Source organism: Paramacrobiotus metropolitanus, unplaced genomic scaffold (assembly GCF_019649055.1).
Source record: "Paramacrobiotus metropolitanus isolate TYO unplaced genomic scaffold, Prichtersi_v1.0 Parri_scaffold0000029, whole genome shotgun sequence".
Taxonomy (NCBI): Eukaryota; Metazoa; Tardigrada; class Eutardigrada; order Parachela; family Macrobiotidae; genus Paramacrobiotus; species Paramacrobiotus metropolitanus.
This window is the reverse complement of record NW_026570249.1, coordinates 410-19,133: the sequence shown is the minus strand read 5'-3', so window position 1 is coordinate 19,133 and position 18,724 is coordinate 410. Positions and strand designations below refer to the sequence as shown.

The 18,724-nt window shown below is 41.7% G+C and overlaps 2 protein-coding genes across 2 annotated transcripts; both read left to right on the top strand.

Moving 5' to 3' along the window:
- The first annotated feature begins 853 nt into the window (after nt 1-853).
- On the top strand, nt 854-4,258 carry LOC129588269 (1-phosphatidylinositol 4,5-bisphosphate phosphodiesterase delta-4-like). Its single transcript, XM_055482436.1, has 9 exons — nt 854-1,118; nt 1,762-2,130; nt 2,251-2,380; nt 2,658-2,770; nt 2,832-3,016; nt 3,334-3,804; nt 3,869-4,015; nt 4,112-4,125; nt 4,214-4,258. Coding segments are annotated over exons 2-9 (1,107 nt in total). The 5' UTR covers nt 854-1,118; nt 1,762-2,128.
- A 3,530-nt stretch (nt 4,259-7,788) lies between these two features.
- On the top strand, nt 7,789-8,797 carry LOC129588268 (uncharacterized). Its single transcript, XM_055482435.1, has one exon. It carries the CDS (start codon nt 7,844-7,846, stop codon nt 8,795-8,797), a length of 954 nt encoding a protein of 317 aa, XP_055338410.1. The 5' UTR covers nt 7,789-7,843.
- Nucleotides 8,798-18,724: the final 9,927 nt, after the last annotated feature.

Sequence of the window (18,724 nt, the reverse complement as noted above, 5' to 3'; positions counted from 1 at the left end):
TGGATTGTACTCCATGTGTAGCCAAAGGTGAACCGGCCATGCTGCTACAGCGGATAAGGGTGTCGGATGACCGCTTATGATCCGTCGAAAAAACTACAGCGGCTGAACACCAAATTGTCATCCATATTTAGCCAACTTAGCCATGCGTGGAGACGAATCCCAACGCACTTCGTATCCCAGCAGACGGATCGATGCGGCTTCTGGTGGCAGTGACCCCACCAAGGTCATTTGCATTCCGTGGGTGACGCCATTCAGAGCGTCTTCGCTAAGCTCCGCGATGGATACAGCTGTGTCGCGTCTCCCTACGCCCGGCCCGTTACTAGCACCATCGATACTACCGGCATGTCGACGTCCTCGGCCTTTCACCTTCGACCGCAGGCCCAGCGTGCTTTATCATCCCCGGCTCATCCATGGCTGCCATTCCGTCCAATATTAATGCACTCTGTGAGTACCGTAGTGCTTATTATTCAATTTGGTATAGCCAGTTTGGCAGTTTCCTAATGAATACATTTTAAATAAACCCAAGTGACTACCAATCGGAGTACTTAAGTTAATTTTGATACCACTATTAACTAATAAGTAATAACTAATAAGCACTCCTTATTTTTAATTTGTTGATTTATGTGAACGGCGCTATCAAGCGTATCATGTTGAAAAAAACGCATTTTAAATTATTGCTTTGAAATCGGCCGCTTGTGAGCGTGTGACTCATGTGGTCCAGTACTTTTCGAGAGTCCGAGAGCAAAACTGACTCACCGGGTCTCACAGACTCACACCATTTGGAATTGTGCACTGCAATGCAGATTTTAGCACGGCGAAATATTATTATATTCGTCAATCGTACCATAGAATTTCAGTGGGCAAAAATTTTGACATTCTCTAAGAATCGCTGGGAGCGAGTTTAGACAATTTTATTTCCAAGCTAAACGCCATTTACACTTGAAATCCCCTAATTAGTGCGATCCTCTACAGCAGAGAGATGGTATTTTGTTCGGTTAACCTATTTTTACACGTTGGATGGATTGCTTTCTTTGTCGGAGCATGGTTGGTTACAATCCTGATCGACACTCTCCACCAGTTCTGTCCAGGAAGTACTTCGATTCTTAATCTTAACGCATGTAAGTTCCTGTTTTTGCACTATACGAGGTACAGTAGATTTGGCATGCGTTTGTCCTGGGCACAACTGATAGCAAGAGAGAAAGAGTGGAGAGCGAACTTTATTTACATGTTCCAGTACCGAACATACCGTTCCAATATCAAATTGATCGTGAGTATTTTACGTATCTGAACGAGGCTGTTTGCCGCTCAAGAAAAAACATACTTCTCCGAATTGAAATAAGCCAGAACGGAAGAGATTGTTGTTTTTATATTGCTATTGATGGTACGTACAGGTCAGTTGCTTTGTAACCGATGCGCGTCGGGTAACGGGCGAAGCGCGTAAAAATTATTGAGAAATCTGCAAAAAAGCTATTAACAAATCATAAAAAAGTTAGTATGCAGTTATTGTACGCTTGCGGGCCAGAAAAGAAAGTGAACGATGAGGAAGCCGTTTTTGGCGCATCATTTGATTGTGGTAGATGCAGACGCAGTACCGTGTCAAATACAGGTTACACCAGCGAGTAAGCTGATAGCCGGTAGCCCATCCAGAATTCTTGCTTAATTATTCAAAACGCTTTCCTTCTTGTGCGCCCTGAAGTCATATTGTTTACACGATTACCGCTTGCGCGCCACATAATGCTTGCACAGAGCCTTGCTTTGCAGGTAATGCTAACCTATATGGAGTAGCCGCTCTGGTGGCGTTTCTAGTTAGCCTGGCTTCGTTCATGTATTACATGCGATTGTTGAACGTAGTGGAAAATGCACCAGGAGGGGCCCAGGCGGTGGGAGGAGCCGACTTCCTGTTTCCTTGTGGGGGATACCCTGTACTTCCCCTGCCCCACGTTGATCGCCGTCGGGGCTTATGGGCTTTATTTATTTTCCTGGTATTAGTTGCCAGTGCGGTCGCTGCCATCCCCTCGGCATCGGGAGAAGTTTTCACACCGGATGAAGATGTCTGCGATAAATGGAAACATGCAGTGCGCCATCTGATTGACGAAAAGCAGCAAGTGGAACGGAAAAACGCTTGGAAATGTGTGTAAAATAGTGCCAGCGGGCAGCGGTTCACAGATACGAAAATTCTGTAATGGCGAAAGCCGGACAAGATGAATTGATCCATCTTTGTTTTTGTTTTACGTTTTGCATTTACAACAGGTGGCTGCGAAGAAGCTATGTGGTTACTAATCAATCTGCTGACGAACTTCTGAATTTCGAAGATTGTATGACACCTATGGATCGACTGAACTTGAAAATCTCTCACCAACAAATCATGGAAATATTTCAGGTAAGTATTTGTTTATTAATTTGTCCTTTGGTTTAGAGCGCCCTTCTTGGCCCAAATTGTTTTCTGAAATTTTTATCTTATTTTTTTTTCTGAAACGAAAGTGTGCTTTTTTTTATATTATTTTTACTTACCTGGGGAACGGTTTAATGAAAACAAGCTGATCTTAAAGTAAGTACTGAGTTAAATTTTTGTGCATTTTAAACTGTAGAATTTACGGAATTTTGTGTTTTGTTGCTCATGTTGTACGGTAATACAATATATTGCAACGACTTTTTAGGCAGCCGGAATAACCAGAACTTTAAGTGGACTGTATGCACTGGACATGAAAGACATTCACCGGTTTTACGCGCTTCTATCCGAACGTCCGGCACTAAAGGACATTTTTCGCCAGTAAGCTACAGCACGGTAGAAGATGTATCTGCTAACCTTTATCATGCTTTGTACTTAACAGGTACCCGTCCGTATTGCATAACTTCTGGACTGTGAATGATCTTGAGAACTTTCTTTTTATCGAACAAGAAGCGCGTGATGATAAATGTGATCCTGGGCCGAGCCTTGTGGAAACCTGTGAATGGATGATCCAGACGTTTGACCCCATTCAAGAACACCGGGCTCATAAGCTTTTGAGTCTGGGAGGTAATTGTGCTATTTTTTTGCAGTGTCTTTATTAAGGAAGGGGAATTTCGATGATTTCTTTATGGCAGAGACGACGGTGTTTGAAATTAAAGATAAGCAGGAAATAGTTACATAATAATTAAAGCGAAGCATGTACGATGAAGCAAGATACTGTTGCTACAAACATACTAATTATGCAGTAAACTACGCACACTTTTTTGTTTTCTCATTATTTTTAAAAGTAAGCGGTTGGAAGTTTACTGCAGTATCGGTGTGGTACACTGGTTTAAAGGGTTGCTCGGGTATTTATGACATTATGTTGGACCTTGTTTTTGTAGGAAAATATTATCGAATGGACAATACTGCTGAGTCGAATAAGCGAACCCGGGTCAGCAACACGCGCGATGATTTCGTCCGCCATTGCGCGCAGCATCTGGTGCGCATTTATCCCGCCGGTATCCGCACCGATTCCTGCAGCATGAATCCTTTTCCTGGAATGGATGCCGGTTGTCAGATTGTGGCAATTAATTATCAGGATAAATCCAAAGAAACGCAGATCTACCGGGCTTTCTTCGGCAATAACGGCGGATGCGGCTATATTTTGAAGCCGGAGCATATGCGCAACATTACGAGCGAGCCAGGTGAAAGCCGCCGGATACAGCTCACGGTGAGAGTCATCAGTGCCCAGCAGTTGCCCAAGGTGCCGGTGGCCGGGGAAAAAGAGATATCTGATCCTTTTGTGTTTGTGGAGATTTATGGATGTCCGGAAGACTGTGAGGTGATGTCGACAACGCCGGCTAAGAACAACGGTGAGAGCATTGGCTTAATTTGTCTGGGTAGAAATGATTTATGAACGCTGTATGTTTTGCTAAGGATTTAACCCAGTTTGGAATAAGGAATTTTCTTTTGATATTCGGAATGTTGATCTGGCGGTATTACGGATCGAGCCTCGAGATACGGATTTTCGAAATCGGTGCTTGATTGCTCAGTACGATATACCGGTTACTTGTGTGCAGCAAGGTAAGGCTGGCGTTCAGAGTTGGGATTATAGTGTAATTTTCATAAGTACTGAGTTCCACCGCTTTATTTAATTTATTTCCTATTGTTTTTCTTTAGAAAATATTGATGAGGCAATGCATGTAGTAATATTTTCAAAAACTTGTTTTGAAATCACCGTTTATATTACTCGCAGCGCTTACTAATTTTTACACTTTTCAGGCTGTCACCATGTTTATCGTCTCGGACCTGATGAACGGCAATTGAACCTATCTACCCTTTACGCCCATATCAAATGTGTTTGAATTCACTGCATGGCCGTGGAATTTTGGTATTATTACAGTATTGTGATATTAGACTTTGCTTATGCTCTGTTCTAATATTTAAAAAGTCTGTTTTGTGTGCTTTTCCCGTTCATTCTTGTGATGTGCAAATTTTATTAGAGTTTTAAAAGTCTGTTCCAGCTGTTATTAAATTTCATTGATAAGTTTTCATCAGACTTGAAAAGTGCAGTTTCGTAAAAATCGAATTAAGGCAAATTTATGTACATTGCTGTCTTTGTTCTGATGTTATTCGATATCAATTTGTTAGTCATCAGACACTACGGTCCGCAGTATTCAGCTAGTCTATCCGTAAATAGCTAGCTACCCGTAGTCATTATTGTTTTTCCATGGAATTTACTGTATACGTAGTGTTTAGTTCATAGACAGGTGTTTAGTGTGCACAGCTGCTGCAGCTTGCACAAAACTTCAGATGTAATTTTGCGCAAAGCAGTTGGATTCTTAATATGACAGTATGTACTTCTAAACTGTTGCATACTTCGTAATAGTTCATCGAGTTAACACGTTGATAATCCCAAAGCTGCTACGAGTTTTGTCGACGCTAATGCGAACTGTTCTGGTAAAGGGTCATTAACAAGTAATCACATCGGGAGATTTTTAGGAGGTCACAACGGTTACAATGACCCTGCTAAGAACCAGCCGCGACAAGCAGGGCTTTTTGACAAAGCAGTTGACTCCATGCCTGCTCATTCTGAAACTCATCGGTCACGGATTCCGAACAAGCACTCGTCTTGCGCCTGTTGTCTCCGATAAAAGCAAACGCAGCCACTTGTTCTTGAATTCGTGTGGTCGGTTGATAATCGTAGTTCTACATGGGGGTGTCATTGCCGCATATCTCCTGACGTATTTCGGCCTCTGCGGATACCGCACGTACTGTATTGCAGCAGCAGGTCTGCCGGAAAGAAATTCATTAACGGCCAGCATTGTCAGTTTCGCTGTTGCATTCCTACAGAACTTAAGCACTCCTGTCGCCATCCTGATATTTATGTCCATGCATGCAACATATACCAATACCCTCAAAATTTTGGACACCTTTATTCTAGAATACTGCACCAGAAAAGAGAAATTGTTGATGACCTTTTGTTCAGCCGGCCTGGCAGTGGTTGTTATATTAAGATATATGATTCGTTCATGGTTTTTTGGTATATCTCCTTTGGTTCACCAACTTGACGGCATCATTTTGCTTAAAAAAGCCCAGCATGAGCAGTGCCGTTATCCGGATCTCGTGCACTCTGGGATAATCTCACGTTTGTGGTTCATTGTCGTGGATGGCGTTGTTCCCATCGGCAGTCCCCTGAACTTGTGGTTAATAACCACGATCTGCATGGCAATGGGAATAGTTTTTAAAAAAATTGTTATAAAAGCAGCGATCGATGGTGACAGTGTATCGCGATCTGCTGCTACTTTGTCTGTACTGCGAGATTTTACTCACCATGTTCAATTGAGTCACGAGGTTTATCAGTTGGACGCCATGTTGTGCTGGGTGTCGCTGTCGTATTATGCATATTACTTTATGTCTGCTCTGAATATTATTGATACAGTGAAGCAGTCGGCATTTGACCGCGCGCATGCACCTCAGTATTTCGAACTTGCAGATGACCTCTTCGTTCTGTGTGTAATGACATTTCGATTTATTTTTGTGCATGAACAGGTATGGTTTTCTTAGTGGCCTCCAAAGGTTTGCGTATTCAGACTGCTTTAGTAATTAATTTAAAGTTGTACAGAAACACTGATTGGCATATTTTCCTACTGTTGGCAAAAAAAAATATTCCACTTATGTAATTAACAGCTGTACAGTGTATAGTGGCTTTTACACTTATGAAAATATACTGATGAAGTTTATATGTTCCCCGTTTAGCTGGATTTATTTTTGGCGTCAAATACGAACAACTGTAACTATTAAGGAAATTTCACTTAATTGTTGTTTGCAGGCTCAAGCTTTTGTTCCTGTGATGAGAAGAACTATACACCTGATGGACAACAAAAAACAGCGCTCAATGGTGTTGTCGCATCTCCATGAACTTCAAGCAGGGAATATTGGGTTTACGATCGCGCATCTAGTGGCTGTCAACCGGACATTCATAATCAAGGTAAATGGTATCCATAATCACAGGCCGCGTGTGGCCTGTGCACAACAAATTTTTCAGTTTTGTTCATTTTAATGGAACGTTTCTAGTTTTTCGTTGCAGCTTGTTGCCGGTTTTGTTACGTACGCATTGATTCTGTTGGAACTTGGGGACAAGAATTTGTCAAAAGCCGACCTCGAATCAATACGTCACATGATCCATCAAGAGTTCCTAAACGTTAGCAGCCATTTTTAATTCGGATAATGTAAGTGGGAATAATAATGGAACAGCATCTTGGAATATCTGAGTAGGAAAGCCAAAACTGTTTTCGAATTTGTAATAATTTCTTTACAGTCATTACGTACAGTAATCACAGTAATTTAGTAATTCTGTACGTCACAATATGACACGCGCCACTACTGTGCGCACAGGTTACGCCCAAATTTTTGGCGTGTGCCGTGTGGTCGGTGTTAAAAAGTTAGTTACACAGTTTAAATCGTAAGCGATACATGGTAAATAACAAAACGGAACGAAGAGGCAAGGATTTATATTTTTTTGCCATTAAAATTTATACAGTACATCTGTGTATGCAGTTAATACTGCAGACAAAACAGTGTTAGTGACATAACGTACAAAACAGTGTTAGCATATATTTTACACCAGTGGCTACTGCATTTTCTAGTCAACATCGTTAATCAACAAAATCACCTCTTTGGAAGATTAAAAATAGTTTAAATTTTTAACTGACAGCCGCCGTTGTTTGATGGGAAATTTTCACGCCACATATATTTTCCGTGGAACTGTTTCTTGGTGGAAAATCAATACGTTATTACTGTCTGTGCCGTATAGACACGCAGCCAAATTGCTGCGTGTATATGAAGTGATGGTTCGTTTAAAGTTAGCTGCTTGTACAGCAGTATTATTCGGATGGGAGCATGGCATCGGAGTAAAGAACAACATTTTCGCGGAAGCAATAAATGCACTTCCCTGCCGGGATATCACCGCAGACCAGTTTTCTTCAAGACATAATCTGGCTGCAATCGAGTCTCGTCGACGCTGGCTTACTGGACCGCAAATGGATTGATGCTAACGGAGACTGATTATCCACTTCCGCTCGATATTGGTTGACATGTAATACCGCTCGTATATTCTCGCGTTCCGCGGATTAACAGACTTCCGTGTTAAAGCTGATCAACATCGAGATGTCTATTAATTTTTAAACTGTGCCGGTATCATTGTTCTTTTACTAATAGTAAACATCCGTTACAATTTGTCACGATATCCTGCCATTTCAGTTAATCAACTTTGCAAATCCGTTACCAACAGCCAATTTTCGGGATGATATGATATAGTCCATATGAAGATAGGCCGGCTAAAATTATAACATAATACGTTTTTCTATATAATCACACCTTTCATTCTTTGTTGATGCAAACGGTTAAAGTATGAATGCATCCACAAATTCCGTTGCTGTTAATACCAGCGCAGCGGAAATTCCGGTTTGGATAACGTACCGCAGTAGTTTAACGATATGGTTTATTGTAATGCTACTGTTTGCCATCCTCGGGACATTTCTCAATTCCTTGTTAATTTGTGCTGTCCTTTCGTCCAGAAAACTCCGCCGCGGATCAGGAATATTAATCCTAAATTGCTTATTTATTAATTTCGTTCTGTGTGGCATCGATATGCCGATTCTGATATACACAACCTACTTCGGTGAATATTACCAACACGCACCGAAATACTTTTGTAAATATCTGGTATTATTTTATTACTCCTTCGTCTATACGGTCGACTGGGCCCAACTGGCTATCGGCATTAACCGGTTTGTCGCCATCTTTTTTCCGCATATATACACAAAGTGGACCACTCCAAAAGTGATCATTCCCATGCTGGTCATTCCCTACGTTATTCCATTTGCCTGTAATCTCGTTATGTTCTACGATATTGGAGCGCATTATCAAGCCATGAAACCGTGGGGCGCTTGCGGTGTGAAGCCCCTTCCGCATAATAACACGTACACGGTGGTGGTGGCGTTATGTGTGGCGCTGCCGGTTGCCGCGTTAGGTGTACTGTATATCACGATTTTCGTGGTGGTCTGGTCGCGGTCGTTCACGTCGCAGCGACAGATCGAATCGGCGGAAGGTCATCCCGTCGCCGTAGGGAATCAGAGTGCGCTGTTCAGACGACGGTATCGCAGTGTGAAGATGCTTTTTCTAACGGCGGTGTGGTATTCAGCGGCGCTGCTGCCGGCGCCGATAACATCCAGTTTTTTCTCCGCCGAGTACAACTCACAGCCGTTGCTGCAACTGATCCTGAGGGGATTACTGTTGGCTGTGTACGCCACTAGCCCGGTACGGATGCATGTTAAATTAACCATTCTTGATCGCACCTGGTAATAACTCAGTTTAGCATGTTGCTGATATGTTATTATTAAATATTATGGAGTTGTTTAAACTCCAGCCATTTAGGGCCAATGAATTCAAATCCTAAAATATAGTCCACAATTTATTTAAGTTCACAATTACTTACACACCTTTATGGCACAAATGTGTAAGTAATTGTGATGCATGCATATAATATCTTTAATGCGTTGTGTTTTTTCATGGAGCTTATACAAACGGCAAATCGTAAGCGGAACCTGTTAAAAATCTTGACATTACTTATAACGTTCTTACGGTTTCAGTTGATCTACTTGGCGAAAACGGAAGATTACCGGCATCGCATCAGACAGCTGTGGAGGAACTTCCGCAGATCATGCTGCTGCTCCGTCCAATCGCCCGAGTTGAACTCAAGCCACTACTCTGGCAAACCTAGCGAAGGTCCGTTATCAGGGGGGATAAAAAGTATTTTATAGTGCCTATCACCGCAAAATGACTGGGAACTGGGAAGCTGCAGATGCTGTACATTCACCATACGATAGAAATTGTGGTCGGAAATGTGACTGCAAACGGGGAAACAGGAATGACATGGCACTACGTTAGATATGCGAAATCGACTGTTTTAATGCATTTTGCATCACGAGCAGTATGATATTCAGGTGCTGCATGTTGACGTCTCCACAATTTGTGTATCGGCCACTGTAAACAGATGTAAAAGCCGTCGCAACGTAACTTAAAAAATAATAAAACATACAATATACTGGAGAGTGTTTACTACATAATTACATTTATTAAGCTTAACAAACATGCAGGAACCTCAACAGAGCCGGCGTATCTGTATTTTCGGTATGAAAGCTTTGAAACAGTTTACAATACGACATTTTAGTTTAATTTTCATTACGTAATCCATGAAGTGGGGCTTTTTAGTGCATGCCGCACCAAAGTAAATAATTATCCGATACTTCAATATATAATTTCAAGTGGTATCGACTATCGATCAACTAGAACATAATAATAATTATTTGCTACGCCCGGAAGCGAATTACTTTTTTCGACGACATTTAAATGCACAAATTTTAATATCGTCTCCCGATTCGAGATTTCCTAATGCCTGCACACTGCTGTATGATGAGATGTTGTAATTTTTTATCGTGCATCGGAAGTGGACCACACATAGCCTAAGTGAGCATGGATTGCTTATCCCAAACAAATTTAAAAATATACGTCATTGTCATTAAGATCGATCACGCTTTACATTATATATGATACGCTGGGAATGGAAACCAAATTAATTCTTCTGGATCACTCTCCCTTCAATGCGCGGATGTACGGTTAAAAAGCTTTCACCAAAGCTATTATCTCTGGATGGGGTCTTGATTGGCGGGCTCACATTCATGTAAGGTATTTATTTCCGGTAATTGTCAAACTCATCGCGCTTCCCTACTCCGAACAATTCACTTATGGACTTACTGTAATTTTTACCGGGGCATTGGTTATAGGGTCAGTTTTTACACCCGCTAGTAAATTGTAGAACGACAGCTTATAATTATTATTGTGACAGCCGTACAAAACCGAATGTGCTGTTGTTTCCGCTGGTTTAACATTTTTATAAGCAGGTTTATCTTGAAAATCCGGTCGTAATATTTCAAAGGAATGAATAACAGTATGAATTTAACTGTGAACTATTCATCAACACCAATTTCAATTTGGACGGAATACCGCGTTAGTTTAACCACATGGCTATTTTTTATGCTTCTCTTCGCGATATTTGGTGCTACCTCCAATTTGCTGTTAATATGTGGCATTATCACATCCCACCGACTGCGCTCCGGCTCCGGTTCACTGATCCTCAACTCCCTTTTTATAAATTTTATATTATGCAGCATCGAAATGCCCATGATGGCCTTTGCCGCGTATTTCGGTGAGCATACTCAGCGTATGCCGGCGCATTTCTGTCGCTACGTAGTGCTGTTCTACTTCTCTAACGTCTACTCCGCTGATTGGGCACAGATGGTCATCGCTACCAACCGGTTTGTCGCCGTACTGTTCCCCCATACGTACGCTCATTGGACGAAACCAGTGGTCATCGTGCCGATGCTGATGGCACCGTATTTCGTGCCCTTTGTCTGCAATCTTCTATTCTTCTACGATATTGGCGGGCATATGCAGTCGATGAAACCGTGGGGAATGTGCGGAATTTTACCGTTCCGTGGCAGCGATGTGTATACGATTGTATTAATATTCTGCGTCGCGTTACCAATTATCATCGTTTTTCTGATGTATTCTGTCGTTTTGGTTTACATTTGGACGAGGACGTCTATACTAACACGCCAGGTTTCCGCTCAAGTTGTATCAGCAAGCACACCAAATGGACAAAGTAATGCCATTGTGAAGAAACGCTATCGAAATGTTAAAATGCTTTTCTGGTCGGCTACGTGGTACGCGGTGGCGATGCTTCCAGCGCCGATCGCCTCTAGCTTGTTCGCGCCACAGTACAATTCGAAACCGTTTGTGCAGCTGGTACTTCGTGCGTTACTTTTATTCTGCTACGCCACTATTCCGGTAAGCATACGTAGTCTATATTCCACAATTTTTCCGAGTTCACTAATATTCTATTAAAAACGCAACTATTGCACCCACAACAGGTTCAATATATCGTTGTGAACAGAACTGTTTGTAATATGGAGCTGCCCGAACTAAGAAGTGTTCAATTCACTAACCCTAAAATGTGAAAATTATGACATTAATATTGCACGTAAATCACTCGATTGCAATAATTTTAGCTCATCTACTTGGCGAAGACTGCTGATTACCGCCGTCGAGTTACTGTCGTATTGAAAAAACTTTTACCGTGTGTCACTTCATACCGGATTGGAAGTTTATTTTTTGCAAAAATTGGTAAACGAACCCGCACTCATGGAGCGGTTTCTATTATTTCACAAAGCCTGGGTTGACGGAGCGCTTCGTAACTCCACATCTGGATGTACCACTTTGCAATCACGATTCACAACTACTGTGACTGCGAGGAACTTGTGACCTTTTCTGTTGAAACAACTCTAATTTTCATTTTTGTATTTTGTGTGCTAAATGGAGAGCACCTCGTGTGCAGTTTTATTTACAGTAAGAATTGTAATAAAAATTATCAGTACACACTGTACATCACAGACGAAATGCTTTAAAAAATACTTCCATTCATGCTTGTATGTACAAAGCAGAGTATATCTTTCCAAACAAGAGCACAAGCACTTCGCAGTTAACAGAAAATAAAAACTGTTACACTGTACTTCAGTACTAGGTTTTAACAATAAATTTAGCAGTGCAGCTTCCCAACGCTTTTGTATAACTGTCCAAGGACAACAATGGTAGCATGCCGCCATTCTTTGGAAACCAACAAGCAAAACACGGGGTTGATCGTGCAGTCTAGAGAAAACATGAAATTGCATATTGCTAAGATCCTCATATCAAAATTCGGCTTCGCTGCCACCAAAACGTTGGCAATATGTCCCGGCGTGCGAAGAACAACACAACTAATGAGTAAGACCGTCAACACTCCAAAATGCCGGTTTCCGTGGTGAGACGTGGACCTGTCAGTGGCTGCGCATGCAATGGCTGGAGTCTGGGGCTGTATTTCCAGACTGGTCAGGCTACCTGCTAAGTTCACGTTCGATGAAACAGAGTGATTAGTGATTTGAATTATAGGGATGACGCGCATTTGTACGGATGCAATCCGGGACTTGTTTCTCGTGACAGTTCTAACTCTCCAGAAAACAATTGGATAAATTATCATCACAAGAATCTGAGGGACGACATGCGCTATAAAGCCTAATGCTCCAAAGTAAGAAGTGTATACAAAGTGGTACAAGCAAAAGTTTTCTTGACCATGTCCGCGAGCTCGACGATCTTGGCCGATAAAAAGTAACAGGACTAAGAAATTAGAAAATATAACCACTGAAGCAATTAGTAAAGTGGTCAGTTTATGAGTATGCCGTAATCGATAGCTGTACGGTGAGGTCACTGCCCATAATCGACTGACACTGATCAAGACATGGATATAAACCAGACAAGCACTGACGCTTTGATAGCAGTATAAGGTTACAATACAAAAATGATCCCCAAGAAACCAAGGGATGTTTAAATTGTTCGTGATGTCGGCAATCCGAACGGTGAACATGTTGATAACGTCCAGTACCGCTAGATTTAGAACGTATTTATTGAAGGGCGTGTGCAGCTGCGGAGATTTTTTATACACCAGAATGAAAAAAGGATTGCTAAGCAGACTAAATAGTTCCAAGATGGTGTAGAGACATCCCATAGAATTTGTGTTAACTAACTCCGCCGCGACAGACGACAAAGATGCATTCAGTGACGTATCTGTCACATTATATTTTAGCATCCCTGAAGACTGGGAAGAAACAGCCATTTAATTTATCGCTAAAATATTGCTTGTCGAATTGAGGAGCAGTGCAACACCAACATTGAAGTTATCGTAAGGGCTTGGATAACATCCAATGGGATAAGCAATTTCCGCATATTGTCAGGATATTTCCAATCTCTAGGCTTTATAAGCCTACGGATTTTCTACATAAGAGAGCGTGCCGTGGGAACAAGTTAGCATGGTGGTGGGACAATGTCATCTAATGATTACATGAAAAGAGCTAGTCAAAAGTGTCCTCTTCCCGATTAGAAAGAATTCCAGCGAACTCACTGACGTAATACGCTATGCGGCCCATGTAGAGGGATTCCACAGTCACGCAGTGGCTTCTGCCCGTGATAATCGCCGACAAACGCCGGCGGAGCGGATAAATGAATAGATTATATAGATAATCTCTAGCATATCTCCAAAACAGTAGTCGGGAATAATTAGTCGAAACCCAGTCAACTCTATCCGGTGTTTCATATTTGGTGGAAATCTGCCTGAAACATCGATGAATGATTTATAACCAGACATCAGCTGCCGTGTCAATTATTACTGGACATATCGCCGGTACCGGTGGGGAATAGTGCATGCATGAGCAAGCAAGCCGGGGCGTACGCCTGGTGTACAGAATACTTTGAAATATTATGGCTCCTGGAACGTCCAGCCGACCGCTACAGTTTATACGAGTATGTCATTTCTAAGTCGCATAAAAATTTAATCCAAATGTTAGTGAATTATTTATGAGTTCAAAAAAATAAAGAGTAAAATACTTCATGACAGTTTCAAGGAGAAATTCCTTTACGTTGTGATGCTAACCCTCTCACAACGGGAAATCGATGGTCACCATGAAGCCATGATTAAACATAGCGCAATCGGGAATCCCTAAAAACTATGAACATTAAAGGTCGACGTTTTCTAAAAAGAACTGCGTACCTGAGCTGACGGTTTCAGTACTTGTGCTCCCGGTCCCGTACCGTACGTACGGATTCCATTTATGGGATGACATCCAAGAATGGCCCTCTATCGTACATATGTACGATATATTTTTCTAGAAGTACTCGCGTCTAAAAACTTATAATTTATACTTACTGTACTCATGTTTTTGAAAACGGAATGTTTACTTTCTTTTAGCATTAGCTCTGGGTAAACCACCTCGATAGAGCTATCTGTACTAGTCACACCAGTGTCAGTACAGTCTGCTTGGCATGCATGATTTTTTATAACTGTACTGTATAGATATGAAGAATCATGCATGCCAAGCTTCAAAGGAGTGCAGACAACGATACGAGTAGTGATCGTACCATAAAAAGTTGTTATTTTATTGAAATAACACATTAAATCAATGCCGCCGGCGCCTTAATTACATGGGCACGGCTTACCTAATAGAACTGGACAGTGGGACACTGTACTAATTCAGTTATATCGCCTAGCGGAAATGGTTCTTCCCAGAGGCCAGAGGTGTGTAAGTTGGCCTATAATTCGACATGATTCAGCAGGAGGAGATAATTTTAATACGCCGCTTCGCGTAAAAGCTTTGCGTAAAGGTTGTCAAATGTCATAGCATGTTTAGGTCATATGAGTATAAGCCGGTCAATAGGGCGGGATTTCTGATCACGCAAAGAAATAAAGGCTGGTTAGGTTCTGGTAATAGCTAGACGGCTCGCGCAGGTTAAAAGTTTCTTTGCCAAGGTTACTAATCCGGATATATTATTATACGAGAAATCGTAGTCCTTAAAGTTAGCCATGCATCTGCGCTAAGTATGGAACTTCATTTTTTATAGCGCGAAACATGGCCGGAAATCAAAGCCAATTTTTGTTCAGAAATGCGACAAAGAATTTAACCCACAGTGATGTACGACACGAAGATGTTGTTTTTATGGGATATTTATATGTCACCATAGAACTCATTAGCTATTTGACCAACGCTCTGTTCCTTACACTTTTCTGCAGTTTTCCAAGTTTGCGGAAGCCTTTCAACAGCTACCTCTTAAGCCTGTCGCTCATGGATCTTGTTAAATCGTCCACCAATAGCATCGCTAACATAAGCAATTACTTATCCCTCCAATGGATTTTTGGCGATCATTTTTGTGTGTTAGCGTTATACTGCATGCAGAGTACTAGTGCGACTTTAATCTGTTTGCAGGCCTTAATCAGTATCAACCGATTGTGGGCAGTGACCTTTCCATTTCACTACCGAGCAAAGCATACCGGCAAAGTTGCTGCTGTATTGATTGTCTGTGTGTTGTTATTTGTCAACGTTCTCTGCATTCCTCTTTTTGCCGGGAGAGATCCTCGTGCGCGCTCGCGTGGCCTACAAGATTTCTGCTTATATAATTTTGCTACAGATTATATTTTATATGCACACATCTTTGGATATTTGACTCATGTGGTTCCTCAGTTACTGGTCCTTATCGTCTATCCAGTTGTACTGTGGAAGATTAAGACGGCTATTCGGCAGACACGTCAAGTGGGTTCGTTGGCTTTAAGACGATACCGGGACGGCATTCCGTCAGTGTCATCTTCGATTAGCTTGGATACCTCCCGCCCAAGAGCCACCTTAGTACATCACGGAAGTCGCCATTTCGGAGTGCTGACAGTTCTTTTTGCTAGCTGCATTGTCTTCTGGACGCCCGGTCATGTTGTGTATAGCATTCTGGCGGTGACTCCCGTTATAGACATAAGAATTCTGGCCATGTCCAACTTTTTATTTGCGTTAGATTGCACCATCAGCCCGATTCTGTGCCTCTTTGCGTCAAAGGAATGGCGGCAAGCTGCGCTTGTTTTGATGCATCGGCTGCAAAGGAATGCTATGAGGGTAGTATTCAAAACTTAATGCACAGTGAAATAATGATTATGGTTAAAGATGTTATGTTATGATCATTAAAATGTGGGCATACTGTTACCGGCATGAATACGATGATTAACTTTTCAAGCACTACGATATATACATCCAAATCTGCTGTCGGCAGCAACGCTCATGTAGAAGCACTGACAATAAGAAGAACCAGTAAATTTAATACCAAACAGATGGTTATTATTTTCTGCATTCGGTTCTAGCTTTCCAGGCTTACGGTGAGTGATATTAGCACAGCAACTGCTGGACATACAATGAGTATTTCAAGATTAGCAGTGCTACGTATACCATAATAAAATCCGATAAAATAATACCGATCCGATCATAACTAAGCTTGCGAAGCATATGGTAACGGAATAGTTGCAGTTTGTTGCGTTATTAGTACTTCGTACTGTATTTGCGCATCTAAAATCATCTGCACGCACAGTTTTGAAAAGTCCAAGTTGATACAGATTGAGCGATCTGGTATATATGTAAGTAATGTCCGCATGGACACTGGACAATACTGGATCTATAGCGCAGAATACTAGCAGTATTCGGAGTATGATACATCCTATGTATTTAGTTATATCTGTATTGCTGTATTTTATGCGAAGGTGACGTTTAATTTAAATAACCGGGAACAAGAATCACTCCTCCTAAGTTATCCCAACAACACAATCGTCTTATTGTTGTGAGTGCAAATTTAAAAAGTTTCAACACAGTCTTGAATATCTGGCCTGCAAATCTGAATGGACAGCTGCAGAAGGATATGGTTTCAACTTTCAAGGCTCATTATTAGTTTGTGTATGAACTGGAAGCCACTACATGGAAACTACAAGTTGACCGTGAGCCTATATAAGCATTGCGCCAGCAGGCGGGCATTGCAGGTTTGCATGAGCAAGATTTGGTTTCTCCAAAATTTAGCGATTTTACTGTCACCGTTAGTAGCTGGCCTTTATGGGCAGAAAAGTCCGCAGTACTTTAATATTGCATTATTTTATGTCAAAATTGACGTTTAATAAGAATCGAAATTAAACATCCCTTCTGCTGGTTATTAGCTACATATACTGTACTGTAATGCTCGTAATATGCAATCCAAATATACATGTATTTAGATAGGCACTGTAATTTAAAGATCAGCAATACTGATTCAGCATAGCCTTGAATTATAACAGCCGCCTAATGTTTTCACGAGAAAACTGTCTGTTCAGACGGATCTGCTTGTAAACCTGCTAAAAAAAATTCAGATCCGGAATTTTGCACTATTTGCTCTTTCTTGGACAATGGATGGCGGACGATCTTGAGACCTTCATGGATGCGTGTTTTGTTTTTTGTTAGATGGATGTTTATGTATAATCTGCTAATTAAAAACCCCACGGTTTAGGCAGAAGTAAGGTTTGAGAACCATTCCTGCTTCAGTTGCGGGAGAAAAGAAATGATTTGTTTTGCCAGAGAAGTTGTTATCGATAATGGAGGAGCCGTCAGTGCCGCACCATCCCACAGAAAATGACTGCCTTTGTGCAGTGTGCCAGTCTGCTGAGCAACAATTTCGGGAAGAGGCCCGAAGGAGTTGTGTGAGACGGTCTTGCGTCGAATCTGTTAGATCGCAGTTTAGCCGGATGGTTATTATCAGTGTGGTCCTGCTTGTTGTGAAAACGACGGTCCTATACTGGACCCTCGCGGGGAAAGTATTAACGCGCTATGCATAGATTGCGCGTATTACGTACGTACGTGTTATGACGTACGTGTTGTGTATTCTGTTACGTACGATTTGCTGTTCTTATCTAACGGATTGGATCGCTAATTGCATCCACGATTCTGGTTTAACTAATCAGTCTGAAGTTTCTAACTTCAACTAAATCTGTGAGCTTGTTTCTAGCTGAAAGGTCGTGTGACTCTAGGTTAGAAGGAAGTTCATATCTCGTTCTGTTCTGTTTGTTCGTTCGTTCGGTTTGGTGATTAAACATTTGGGAAGTTCCTGAGTGTTTTGGTTTCGGTAACTTTCGTTAGGCACAGCAATCCGCTCGTACCTAGCGGAAGTAGGCAGTAGTACCACTTACGGAGTCCAGAGCATATTCCCACTCTACCGATTGAGTAGGTTTGGTCATCTAGTGCGGTTGTCGCGGTGCGACTTCCGCATAGCATGTCAGTATCTTTTACTTCGAGCGTGGCTAAGTGCAAAAACAGGGAGGTAAGTGAATAACTTTTGTAATTATGCGAAGTTAAGACGGCAAGTAAAATTAAAGCTATATACAAAGTTAACCTATGCACTATAAATTTTTGTATCGTGTTGCAACAGAACGGAAAAACGCCGAATACTTAAATAAATAAACAGTAGAGTGTCGTTTATGACAATGCCGGCATAAAGGTAATCGAAACTTTTCAAGTGCGCGATGACTTTTCTGCGAATACTTCTTGATTATCCTTAAAAGCCTCAGTAGTCCTGATGAAGGCGTTGGCAGCATACTCTCGTGCATTTTCGGTTGGGACATTGTGAGCAAAATGCACGCTTGGAGCAGTTTGTCCACAATGGGATTGGAGTCCCAACAGATGCTGACAAAATACTGGGAAGAAACCAGTCGTCTTGAGTGGTGTGTTCAGCTCAACTTGGTATGCTGTGCATTTGGCTGCATAAGCGCCATGGCTATGCAGTGTTTCGTCTTGGTACATGATGTCGACTACGTATTAGGTC